The sequence below is a fragment of the Schistocerca nitens genome, chromosome 4, assembly GCF_023898315.1.
Source record: "Schistocerca nitens isolate TAMUIC-IGC-003100 chromosome 4, iqSchNite1.1, whole genome shotgun sequence".
In the NCBI taxonomy this organism is placed as follows: Eukaryota; Metazoa; Arthropoda; class Insecta; order Orthoptera; family Acrididae; genus Schistocerca; species Schistocerca nitens.
This window is the reverse complement of record NC_064617.1, coordinates 957,261,675-957,275,748: the sequence shown is the minus strand read 5'-3', so window position 1 is coordinate 957,275,748 and position 14,074 is coordinate 957,261,675. Positions and strand designations below refer to the sequence as shown.

Here is a 14,074-nt window from a genome sequence, read left to right as displayed (position 1 = left end):
TTTCAGTATTCCCCACAGTAAAAGTCTACATGCGTCATATCAGGAAAACCAGCCGGTTAAGGTACAGGATCACTGCGACCAATCCAACGATTTCGAAACAGTTCGTGCAGACATGCTGCAGTACTTCGTGCACTATGAGTGGTCAGCCTTCATATGGGTACCACAGATTCTTCCTAGTCTGCAGAGGAACGTCTTCAAGCATCCGTGGTGGATTGTCTGTTAGGATGTTACGATTATCGTGCGCGTTCAGTCTTCTGTCTATGGAAAACGGCTGTATGAACTCATGGTTCAAGACCCCACACCACACATTGGCGCTGAAGTCCTACCTGACGAAGCCAGCGGATATTGTCAACAGAACAGTAGTGAGTCTTTCGGCGGTTTACTTGGTCACAACAGATAAATGTGGCTTCATCACTAAACAATATATATCTGGACTATCTGGTCTTAATGCCCAAGTAGAGAAGTTAACACGATTGCCGTAATCATTTCCATGCAGCTCGTGATGGAGAAAGATGTGACAGGAATGGAACCTAGGCGCTTCAGTCCGGAACCAAGCGGCTGCTAGGGTCCCAGGTTCGAATCCTGCCTCGGGCATGGATGTGTGTGATGTCCTTAGGTTATTTAGGTTTACGAAGTTCTAAGTCTAGGGGACTGATGACCTCAGATGTTAAGTCCCATAGTGCTTAGAGCCATTTGAACCATTTGAATGGAACCTATGTCGATGGACAATGTGTAGGACACTTACCTGACTCATTCCACTTTCTAGTACGATTGTGGGGAGATAACATGTGGACAACAGCAATAACAGCACGGACATAAATTACTCCTGTTCTTTCATCACTTGTTTCCTTCTGTTACTTTGTTTAGGTGTTACAATACCACTTTCAGGTAAGTGGTTGAGGAGTCTGATGAATAATTAATTTTTGACTTGGTTGACTTGTATCCGCATATCTTGCCGCATGAACCGTACAAGAACGAACTACATTCTTCCTACACTCTCCATACACCATGAGCATGTTGGCTTTTTCTGCATTGGTAATTCCTAGCGTCCACTCTCCACTTATTGCTTGGACTGTCACAAGCTAAGTAACTAGCAAGTCGCATTGCACTCAAGGAAAACACAAGCACACTGTAAAGAAACACAACATTATTATACCTAGCAACTACACAGGTTGAGGGGCACAAAGAAGTGTCGATGTGGAAAGTTTTCAGGAAACGACGCCTCATAAACTACAGACACTATAATCCTGCAACAAATGCCACTGACACACTATTTCAGCCTGCTTTTACTTTGTTAAAGTCTGTAGGTATTGTGTTTGCACAAAAAGTACATTACAAGCTTCTGCCTTTAATCCATTATGTGAAAAACGCGCATCATTAACCCTATCCATTTCCGCAATATCAGTTTGGGTGATTACATTCTTCATTATTCCTTTTCTGAGGTTTGCAATATTGCAATCGTTTGAAAGTATAGGATTTAACCGTAAATAATATATTTAAGTGACTGGCTCCCCTTTCTATCCACATTAGCGTTACTTTCAATGTACTTTACAGTATCTGGTAGGAATTACTGACAGTTTTTAAACAGCTTGCAGGATACTGGTAGCACTCCTCATTTTCTCCAGGCACGTTCGTTAGCCATTGCGGGCACTGAGACAGCAGCAACCACACTGGCGGACGCACTCGTCCTGCTGGGTCTGCACCCCGAGTGGCAGGAGGCTGTGCGGAAGGAGGTGGACGATGTCTTCAGGCGGGGAGGTGCCTATCTGAGGACGAGCACCGAGAACGATCTTTCCAAGTTCAGAATAATGGATGCCGTTCTTAAGGTGAGTGTTACTCCCATCACACTTGTGTATCAGCTATATACTACGTGAGGATACGATTAAAAGGAATAGCTTGTGAACATTTGAATGTAAGATTGAATAATATAAGTTCGTTATTCTGTTGGTTTTGTGAAATATTGTGCCAGCAATTCTACTTGACGGTAATTTCCAGGGTCGCTTGCAAGAGGTATGTTTCGAAATCGCGACGGTCGTGGCGCCTTATAACGATTTTGTTTACTGCTTTGGTAACTGCAACGACAAAGATGAACGATATACATTTTTTTACGTAGTTGGCAACCACAACGGCAAACCTTCAGTATCCTCCAATAACAAAACGTTAAATGTAATTTAACCTACCTTACTCGTCATCGATATTTCAACCTGGGCAGTTCCGCTGATGCCGAAGTCAGCCAGTAGCAATCGTTTCTTTCCATAACCGGGATACACTCTAGCTAGCTACATCTGTCAACAGAGTTAGCAACGTGTGGCAAGGTATTCTGGCAGGCGTATCTTTTTATGAACGGTTTCAAGGACTTCCACAAGCACTCGATGTTCAGCCTCTGAACCGACAGATTTTCTGTAGACACGAATTCCGAATTCCACAAAACAGTTAAAAAATAATAAATTCATGGACAATTCCTTCTTCATTCAAAGTGATGCACGATTTTCTGCCGTCGGTAATGACTATTATTCCAAGCAAGATAGGGTGCTTAATCAGAGGAACTGAAGTTAGTTTACTCCTATAATATACTTTCACGAGGAAACACTTTCGAGATTCCCCTTTCTATACCTCCAGACATCCATAGTTGCTCTGTTTCGTTCTTAAACATCGTCCTTTCCAGTATTTTCGAGATGGGATGAGAGATTCATCTATTTCCACAGTGTTGTTTTCGCCACCTACAGGAGCACTATCTTTAGTCAAAGTTATATACCACACCTCACGGTAAAACCGTAATAGTCGCAAACAGTGTTAGTTGATGATCCAGTTTCTGAAGCTGTATTTCCTAGTGTATATTCCTTAATCCATCAAGAAAACAAAATGTTACTCTGCTGAATGGTTAATTTACATGAATCGAAACCCTATTTCATTTCCTTATCGTCATTCTCTTGCGACATTTGGCGGAATGTAAGTGGAATGGGAAGTCAACAGTGCTCGTTTTTGCATCCAGTTTGACACACTTCTCCCCCTTAGAATTGACGCAATTCCTAATGTCATCAGTCGTCAGCAGACGGTATTTCCAGCAGTACTGTAAATATTTTTTAACAGTGCATAGTCTTGGAATTAATTCACGCCTTGCAAGAGTATTAAAAGTCCGCACGATATCATCTTTATAAGACAACTGAAATTAGACGTTCATTTGCCAATGAAAATCTATCTGAAACAGTCCCAAAACTCTTGAAGTTTTTTGCAGACGCTACTGCAACACTCCCAAGTGGTGGTATGTACGAACAAAATAGATATCCGTCGCCGTGTTAATCGTGTTGTCGATGTATATCGTTTACAAATGATCTTGGACGTAACCCATTGAATATGATCCTGAGAATTAGGTACAGGGTAAATTGGAGATAGCTAGGTATGAAACGATTTTGTTTAAAGATCTTTAAAGAAACGAAATTATACTGTTCATTAAATTTCGGGTATGCAGCCGCGCAAATAAAATTTCCTCCACTGATATTTCGGCCGCGTGTCGTCCGGCCATCAATTTAAAAATGCTCTTGTGGTATGTGAGCTCTTCTTGCAAATTGTCTTTATCGGATATACAGTGCGCCCGATGCACTAAGGTTTAAGGACACCTATGATCTGTGAAGGGTCATGGCAGCTACTGGCATTAAGATACAGATTTGTGTGTGTTGATTAAATCGAATGGATTTTCTTCGCAACAAATTCGTAGAGCATTCGATGCAAAACCTAAAATGCAGGTATGTGGTGGGGAAGAAGATAGTAATTCCTTCAGATCTTATGCGGTTTTGCTCTATGTGGGTGCTCTTTCCTCGAAGATAGACCATATTCTTGAGAAACACAGTGTCAAAGTGATCTTCCGGTCCCCCACGAAGATTGCAGCTGTACTCGGCTCTGTGAAAGTCGATTTACAGCTTCTTAAAGCGGGTGTGTATCAGATTCCTTGCGGAAATTGTGAGAAGTCGTACATAGGTCAAACAACACACACCGTTCGTGAGAGGTATGTGGAGCATCGAAGATACACACGCTTATTACAGCCAGACAAGTCAGCTGTCAGGGAAATGCAAAGGCTCAATCTAGATATAATAGGGGTCAGTGAAGTGAAGTGGAAGGAAGACAAGGATTTCTGGTCAGATGAGTATCGGGTAATATCAACAGCAGCAGAAAATGGTATAACAGGTGTAGGATTCGTTATGAATAGGAAGGTAGGCCAGAGGGTGTGTTACTGTGAACAGTTCAGTGACCGGGTTGTTCTAATCAGAATCGACAGCAGACCAACACCGACAACGATAGTTCAGGTATACATGCCGACGTCGCAAGCTGAAGATGAACAGATAGAGAAAGTGTATGAGGATATTGAAAGGGTAATGCAGTATGTAAAGGGGGACGAAAATCTAATAGTCATGGGCGACTGGAATGCAATTGTAGGGGAAGGAGTAGAAGAAAAGGTTACAGGAGAATATGGGCTTGGGACAAGGAATGAAAGAGGAGAAAGACTAATTGAGTTCTGTAACAAGTTTCAGCTAGTAATAGCGAATACCCTGTTCAAGAATCACAAGAGGAGGAGGTATACTTGGAAAAGGCCGGGAGATATGGGAAGATTTCAATTAGATTACATCATGGTCTGACAGAGATTCGAAATCGGATACTGGATTGTAAGGCGTACCCAGGAGCAGATATAGACTCAGATCACAATATAGTAGTAGGCTGAAGTTCAAGACATTAGTCAGGAAGAATCAATACGCAAAGAAGTGGGATACGGAAGTACTAAGGAATGACGAGATACGTTTGAAGTTCTCTAACGCTATGGATACAGCAATAAGAAATAGCGCAGTAGGCAGTACAGTTGAAGAGGAATGGACATCTCTAAACGGGGCCATCACAGAAGTTGGGAAGGAAAACATAGATACGAAGAAGGTAGCTGCGAAGAAACCATGGGTAACAGAAGAAATACTTCAGTTGATTGATGAAAGGAGGAAGTACAAACATGTTCCGGGAAAATCAGGAATACAGAAACACAAGTCGCTGAGGAATGAAATAATTAGGAAGTGCAGGGAAGCTAAGACGAAATGGCTGCAGGAAAAATGTGAAGACATCGAAAAAGATATGATTGTCGGAAGGACAGACTCAGCATACAGGAAAGTCAAAACAACCTTTGGTGACATTAAAAGCAACGGTGGTAACATTAAGAGTGCAACGGGAATTCCACTGTTAAATGCAGAGGAGAGAGCAGATAGGTGGAAAGAATACATTGAAAGCCTCTATGAGGGTGAAGATTTGTCTGATGTGATAGAAGAAGAAACAGGAGTCGATTTAGAAGAGATAGAGGATCCAGTATTAGAATCGGAATTTAAAAGAGCTTTGGAGGACTTACGGTCAAATAAGGCAGAAGGGATTGATAACATTCCATCAGAATTTCTAAAATCATTGGGGGAATTGGCAACAAAACGACTATTCACGTTGGTGTGTAGAATATATGAGTCTGGCGATATACCACCTGACTTTCAGAAAAGCATCATCCACACAATTCCGAAGACGGCAAGAGCTGACAAGCGCTAGAATTATCGCACAATCAGCTTAACAGCTCATGCATCGAAGCTGCTTACAAGAATAATATACAGAAGAATGGAAAAAAAATTGAGAATGTGCTACGTGACGATCAGTTTGGCTTTAGGAAAAGTAAAGAGACGAGAGAGGCAATTCTGACGTTACGGCTAATAATGGAAGCAAGGCTAAAGAAAAATCAAGACACTTTCATAGGATTTGTCGACCTGGAAAAAGCGTTCGACAATATAAAATGGTGCAAGCTGTTCGAGATTCTGAAAAAAGTAGGGGTAAGCTATAGGGAGAGACGGGTCATATACAATATGTACAACAACCAAGAGTGAATAATAAGAGTGGACGATCAAGAACGAAGTGCTCGTATTAAGAAGGGTGTAATACAAGGCTGTAGCCTTTCGCCCCTACTCTTCAGTCTGTACATCGAGGAAGCAATGATGGAAATAAAAGGAAGGTTCAGGAGTGAAATTAAAATAAAAGGTGAAAGGATATCAATGATACGATTCGCTGATGACATTGCTATCCTGAGTGAAAGTGAAGAAGAATTAAATGATCTGCTGAACGGAATGAACAGTCTAATGAGTACACAGTATGGTTTGAGAGTAAATAGGAGGAAGACGAAGGTAATGAGAAGTAGTAGAAATGAGAACAGCTAGAAACTTAACATCAGGATTGATGGTCACGAAGTCAATGAAGTTAAGGAATTCTGCTACCTAGACAGTAAAATAACCAATGACGGACAGAGCAAGGAGGACATCAAAAGCAGACTCGCTATGGCAAAAAAGGCATTTCCGGCCAAGAGAAGTCTACTAATATCAAATACCGGCCTTAATTTGAGGAAGAAATTTCTGAGGATGTACGTCTGGAGCACAGCATTGTATGGTAGTGAAACATGGACTGTGGGAAAACCGGAACAGAAGAGAATCGAAGCATTTGAGATGTGGTGCTATAGACGAATGTTGAAAATTAGGTGGACTGATAAGGTAAGGAATGAGGAGCTTCTACGCAGAATCGGAGAGGAAAGGAATATGTGGAAAACACTGATAAGGAGAAGGGACAGGATGATAGGTCATCTGCTAAGACATGAGGGAATGACTTCCATGGCACTAGGGGGAGCTGTAGAGGGCAAAAACTGTAGAGGAAGACAGAGATTGAAATACGTAAAGCAAATAATTGAGGACGTAGGTTGCAAGTGCTACTCCGAGATGAAGAGGTTAGCACAGGAAAGGAATTCGTGGCGGGCCGCATCAAACCAGTTAGTAGACTGATGACCAAAAAAAAAAAAAAGTCAGCTGTGGCCGAACATTGTATTGATACAGGGCATTCCATGAATTATAGTGATGTGAAGATTTTAACATCCACCTCCTCTAGTACATGGATTCTAGCAGTAAAAGTCGAATACGTAATTTAAAAACAATCATGATTCCAAACATACATATATAAACAATTCTGAAATATTTATAAAATTTATTTGATGATTTCTTCATGATAGAATACTGTTAAGAAACCCCATACACCATATTTACGAAACTGGCTTTATATCTTTCCGAAACTGCCAGTACCTTTTTTTTACAGTATCGCTAAGTAGCTATCAAACATAGTTACAAAGGAAAAATAATTATTTTTTTTTAAAGTTAGACCATATGCTAAAAAGTTTTTCAGTAAAGTATTAAAATCAAAATAAAGCGGTGTTCAACCCAATATGTGCAGCTAGTGCAACGAATCTGAAAATAAACCATTAAAGTGCCATGCATCATATTTAGTGCACCAAATAAATAGTCAATGTGATATAAAGGATATAAAATTGCTAGGTATATATCACGCAACATTTATACACCAGTAAGTAGTTAACTACTTTCAAACTACTGGGGAAAAAAAACCTCGAAGTGTATCAGCAAAATATGACATGTCCAATTGCCTCAACAACAACATATGTTCCATCCACACAATGAGATAAAATAAGGTATTAAGAGAAATTCAACAATCTTACGTTTATACAGCAGCGCATTCAAGGCCGATATCCCCCATTGTAAAGTTGGAACTATTACAGAAGAGACAAATTAAATCTAAGACACAGGGACAACAAAGTAAAAGTACTCTATCTGAAAGGTATAAGGTAGACCACCATAAACAAACGTATAAAGTAGCCCGCCATATACAATCTAATGTAGCTCGAAGTCTATGTCAGATCATTGTCCAACAATTCCTAAAAGATTAAAGGTTATAAACTGAATTATTTCCACTTCTTAACAACTGAATACCATCCTCTGTCTGAGAAACAGACGGCCGAAGGCTTGATAGATATATACGTATGAAATATATCAACACTTACACTACGTATGCACCACTAAATAGCTCAAGGTCTACGTTCAATCCACACTAGATGCCTAGCACCTGTATGCAACAGGATAATACATCCTCTGTCTGAAGAGTAGACAGCCAAAACTTTGCTAGATATCTTCGTACAAAATATCTCGTACATAATTATTATTGTTCAACAAACAATGGAGAAGTAATAACTAAATAAGAGATACCCGATTGCATAGAAACAGCCGACATTAGGAAATTACCTTTCTCTATCTGCAAAATGAGCTGTAAACAGATATTCAGAGGTATTCAGTAATCTGTCATTTATACGGCAATGCACCTCGATATTGAAATGCAACAACGTCAAGTGGAAATGCTAAACAGACGCTTTAAACATGAAATACGTGACAACCTAGCTTCTGTGTACAACTGGATATTACTGTCCACTAATCGTATGATACAAAAATATATTTATATACACAACAGCATAGCCAGAGATCTAAGTTCAAAGAATAATCCAGTAAGTACCGAAGGTTAAGGTATGAGCAATTTCCACTACAATATTTAGAAACTACGTTAAAATATATTTTATACAGCAACGTAGCTCGAGGTATACATGTGGCAACATTACGTTAGAAGCACAGAGGCCGCAACCATATTAAATATAAAAAAAATCTGACACCTAGCATCTGTATTTTACAAGATACTAACAACAAAGTGGAAGCCCGTAACTTCTTATGACATTTACATGTAAAGAATATCAACACTTATAAGTCATAAACAGTGCTACATAGCTCAAGGTGTATGTTCGAACCTTATACCACAGGGAGTCAAAGTACTTAAAATATTAAGAGGAAACTGAGTAAAATGGGATAAAATATAGATCAATATAACTGAACTCCAATTAATTAGGTAGAGCATCAAACCTACCGAAAACAAACATTTGAATGCACAGATGTAGTCTGAGGTCTAACTTCAAGCTCCAAGGTACAAAAAGAATTTTATATCTGATGATTAGTTGGTACAGGTATTTGGAACTAAGACAAGTAACAAAATCCAGCTGAGAACAGTCACTAATTTGTAGAACATAATGAAATATTATGAAGAAATTGTTATCAGCAAAATGTAACTGATAGTTAAGAACACTTTCTTTATATCATTTTCTGTAACACCATATCTGCGTACTTCCTAAAACAATAAGTTTCTTGACTTTAGGGGGCGTTGTGTAAGACCTTCAAATAGCGAGCAAGGCCAGTAATGTCACGCTCCAATTCTCGAAGATGTTCTCCACAATCAGTTTTGTTATTTGTACTAGTATGCTCTCTATATCTTATCAAAAACAACCGGCCAATTTGCCCTATATAAAACCTTTTGCATTACGCACGTTCGAATTTATATACATGAGATTTTTGGTATTTGTCATCGTTATTTCTGATAATATGCCGTAATTTAAATACTAAAATATCATTATTTTGGAAAGCTATAGAGATATCGGATTTACGAAACTGTCCCTCAATTTTGTGAGAAATTTTGAAACTGTCTTGCAGTTTTATCAGAATCTTTTCCTCTATATACCATGGGCACATATTTAGTCTTGGGCTTATGCACTATGTTACTATTATCGTTAATCGGTTTCTTTTTTAATTTATTATATAAAGACTGAACTATTTGCACTTTATAATCATTATTAATGGAGACCTGTTTCAATGTCCATAATTCGCTTGCTACACTATCGGAATTCAGAGACAATTTTCATATTCTATAAACCATGGTGTTGAAAACCACATGTTTATAACGTGGAAGGTGACAGAGTCTGCTCTTGTGATTGAATCTATATATGGAGGTTTGAGAAAATACTAAATTTGAGTTTGCCATTACTTTTTGAAATTGTAAGCTCCAGATAATTGAAACTTCCATCTTTCTGTAACTCGACTGTAAATAGAATATTCTTGTGTAAACCACTTAGAGCCTCTATGTACTCCTGACACATCCTTTTCATCTTTCCTGATAAATCTGCATATCATCAGTAATACTCAGTTCTAGCATTAAGGTTTTTTATTTATTTATTTACATAGTTTACGCCCACATTGGAGCACTAAAATCAAACATAATACAACAGAGTCTAATGTAATTAAGTTTAAGTCTTAGCAGTCAGCAATTTATTCGTTTCCCAAAACTTCTTCATTCGCTGTGATCTGGCTGCTCGTTCTTCTGCAGATATGACATACTTCTTCTGTTCTGATGGTTTGAATGCCAGCCGTGTGTATTTGTTCTTCAGAAGCAGTTTCTCTTCTCTTTGTTAAATTTGGTGTGTGGTGATATTCAGTTCATCCAGATAACTTTCTACTTCTTTAAACCAAATGCTTTTGGTTTTATTGTTCCCGAAGTTGTCAAAGAGCTGATTCAGGATTCTAGTATTTGGTGGGCGAGATAAGTGGCCGAAAAATGCAATCCATCTTTTCCGCATTGTATCAATAATGTATTCACTTTCTTTATACACTTCTGAATTGGGCAAAAGTCTCCACTGCGCATTAAATTGGTGTTTCTTACTGATAATTGTTCGGAGTATTCTTCTATCAACTTTCTGCAATTTGTCAGTTGTTGCTTGATTATTACTTCTGAGTAGTGTTTCACTTGCATGTATTGCTTCCGGTTTATCGACGGAGGAGTAATGCCGAAATTTAGCTTTTATTGAGAGAGATCGTTTTTTGTGGGTTGGCCATGTGGTTCTCTGCGCTTCTGAAGTTTTAATGTTCTGCTATCTATTGATGCTCTTTCATTAACATTCCAGGTAATAATCTCACCAAGATATTTAAACTTTTTTACTACCTTAATTTTTTGATCATTATGGATTATGATATGGGATGTGTCAACTGAGAAGCTGGGCATCATTTCTGTTTTCTCAAACGAAATTTGCAATCCGACTTTTTCCGCTAATCGTTCTAATTGTTCTATCTGAACCTTTGCTTCATCAATATTGTTTGCCAACAGTGCCAAATCATCTGCAAATGCAAGGCAGTTAAGTTGAATCTTTCTTCCAATCTTAACAGATGGTGGGCATAGCTTGTTCATTCATACATGATTTTTTCCAACACACAATTGAACAGTAATTGAGACAATCCATCGCCTTATCGAAGGCCAGTATGAATCTCAAAAGGTTCAGAGTATTCATTTCTGAGCCGTACTCTAGCTTTAGTATTTCGAAGGGTGACTGCAACGAGGTTGACTAATTTCTTATGTAATCCAAATTCTTTCAGAATTGACAGTAGAGATTCACGATGGATACTATCGTAGGCTCGACAAACGTGATCACTAGTTTCTTGTCCCTGACCCTTTGATGTTTCATTATCTACATCTACATCTACATCTATACTCCGCGAGCCACCTTACGGTGTGTGGCGGAGGGTACTTATTGTACCACTATCTGATCCCCCCTTCCCTGTTCCATTCACGAATTGTGCGTGGGAAGAACGACTGCTTGTAAGTCTCCGTATTTGCTCTAATTTCTCGGATCTTTTCGTTGTGATCATTACGCGAGATATATGTGGGCGGTAGTAATATGTTGCCCATCTCTTCCCGGAATGTGCTCTCCTGTAATTTCGATAATAAACCTCTCCGTATTGCGTAACGCCTTTCTTGAAGTGTCCGCCACTGGAGCTTGTTCAGCATCTCCGTAACGCTCTCGCGCTGACTAAATGTCCCCATGACGAATCGCGCTGCTTTTCGCTGGATCATGTCTATCTCTTCTATTAATCCAACCTGGTAAGGGTCCCATACTGATGAGCAATACTCAAGAATCGGACGAACAAGCGTTTTGTAAGCTACTTCTTTCGTCGATGAGTCACATTTTCTTAGAATTCTTCCTATGAATCTCAACCTGGCGCCTGCTTCTCCCACTATTTGTTTTATGTGATCATTCCACTTCAGATCGCTCCGGATAGTAACTCCTAAGTATTTTACGGTCGTTACCGCTTCCAATGATTTACCACCTATGGCATAATCGTACTGGAATGGATTTCTGCCCCTATGTATGCGCATTATATCACATTTATCTACGTTTAGGGAAAGCTGCCAGCTGTCGCACCATTCATTAATCCTCTGCAGGTCTTCCTGGAGTACGTACGAGTCTTCTGATGTTGCTACTTTCTTGTAGACAACCGTGTCATCTGCAAATAGCCTCACGGAGCTACCGATGTTGTCAACTAAGTCATTTATGTATATTGTAAACAATAAAGGTCCTATCACGCTTCCTTGCGGTACTCCCGAAACTACCTCTACATCTGCAGATTTTGAACCGTTAAGAATGACATGTTGTGTTCTTTCTTCTAGGAAATCCTGAATCCAATCACAAACCTGGTCCGATATTCCGTAAGCTCGTATTTTTTTCACTAAACGTAAGTGCGGAACCGTATCAAATACCTTCCTGAAGTCCAGGAATACGGCATCAATCTGCTCGCCAGTGTCTACGGCACTGTGAATTTCTTGGACAAATAGGGCGAGCTGAGTTTCACACGATCTCTGTTTGCGGAATCCATGTTGGTTATGATGAAGGAGATTTGTATTATCTAAGAACGTCATAATACGAGAACATAAAACATGTTCCATTATTCTACAACAGATTGACGTAAGCGAAATAGGCCTATAATTATTCGCATCTGATTTATGACCCTTCTTGAAAATGGGAACGACCTGCGCTTTCTTCCAGTCGCTAGGTACTTTACGTTCTTCCAGAGATCTACGATAAATTGCTGATAGAAAGGGGGCAAGTTCTTTAGCATAATCACTGTAGAATCTTACGGGTATCTCGTCTGGTCCGGATGCTTTTCCGCTACTAAGTGATAGCAGTTGTTTTTCAATTCCGATATCGTTTATTTCAATATTTTCCATTTTGGCGTCCGTGCGACGGCTGAAGTCAGGGACCGTGTTACGATTTTCCGCAGTGAAACAGTTTCGGAACACTGAATTCAGTATTTCTGCCTTTCTTCGGTCGTCCTCTGTTTCGGTGCCATCGTGGTCAACGAGTGACTGAATAGGGGATTTAGATCCGCTTACCGATTTTACATATGACCAAAACTTTTTAGGGTTCTTGTTTAGATTGTTTGCCAATGTTTTATGTTCGAATTCGTTGAATGCTTCTCTCATTGCTCTCTTTACGCTCTTTTTCGCTTCGTTCAGCTTTTCCTTATCAGCTATGATTCGACTACTCTTAAACCTATGATGAAGCTTTCTTTGTTTCCGTAGTACCTTTCGTACATGATTGTTATACCACGGTGGATCTTTCCCCTCGCTTTGGACCTTAGTCGGTACGAACTTATCTAAGGCGTACTGGACGATGTTTCTGAATTTTTTCCATTTTTGTTCCACATCCTCTTCCTCAGAAATGAACGTTTGATGGTGGTCACTCAGATATTCTGCGATTTGTGCCCTATCACTCTTGTTAAGCAAATATATTTTCCTTCCTTTCTTGGCATTTCTTATTACACTTGTAGTCATTGATGCAACCACTGACTTATGATCACTGATACCCTCTTCTACATTCACGGAGTCGAAAAGTTCCGGTCTATTTGTTGCTATGAGGTCTAAAACGTTAGCTTCACGAGTTGGTTCCCTAACTATCTGCTCGATGTAATTCTCGGACAAGGCAGTCAGGATAATGTCACAAGAGTGTCTGTCCCTGGCTCCAGTTCTGATTGTGTGACTATCCCATTCTATACCTGGTAGATTGAAGTCTCCCCCTATTACAATAGTATGATCACGAAACTTCTTCACGACGTTCTGCAGGTTCTCTCTGAGGCGCTCAACTACTACGGTTGCTGATGCAGGTGGTCTATAGAAGCATCCGACTATCATATCTGACCCACCTTTGATACTTAACGTAACCCAGATTATTTCACATTCGCATTCGCTAATAACTTCACTGGATATTATTGAATTCTTTACTGCTATAAATACTCCTCCACCATTGGCGTTTATCCTATCCTTGCGGTATATATTCCATTCTGTGTCTAGGATTTCGTTACTGTTCACTTCCGGTTTTAACCAACTTTCCGTTCCTAATACTATATGCGCACTATTTCCTTCAATAAGCGATACTAATTCAGGAACCTTGCCCTGGATACTCCTGCAGTTTACCAATATTACGTTAACTTTTCCTGTTTTTGGTCTCTGAGGACGGACGTTCTTTATCAACGATGCTGATGTTCTC

The 14,074-nt window shown here is 39.6% G+C and overlaps 1 protein-coding gene across 1 annotated transcript in view; it reads left to right on the top strand.

Moving 5' to 3' along the window:
- Window positions 1-14,074, top strand: part of LOC126252718 (cytochrome P450 4V2-like) — a 104,251-nt gene that overhangs the window by 41,682 nt on the left and 48,495 nt on the right. Inside the window, exon 2 of the mRNA XM_049953621.1 lies at window positions 1,626-1,826. Within this exon, the coding sequence (XP_049809578.1) occupies window positions 1,626-1,826 (201 nt within the window). The remainder of the gene's footprint in view (window positions 1-1,625; window positions 1,827-14,074) is intronic.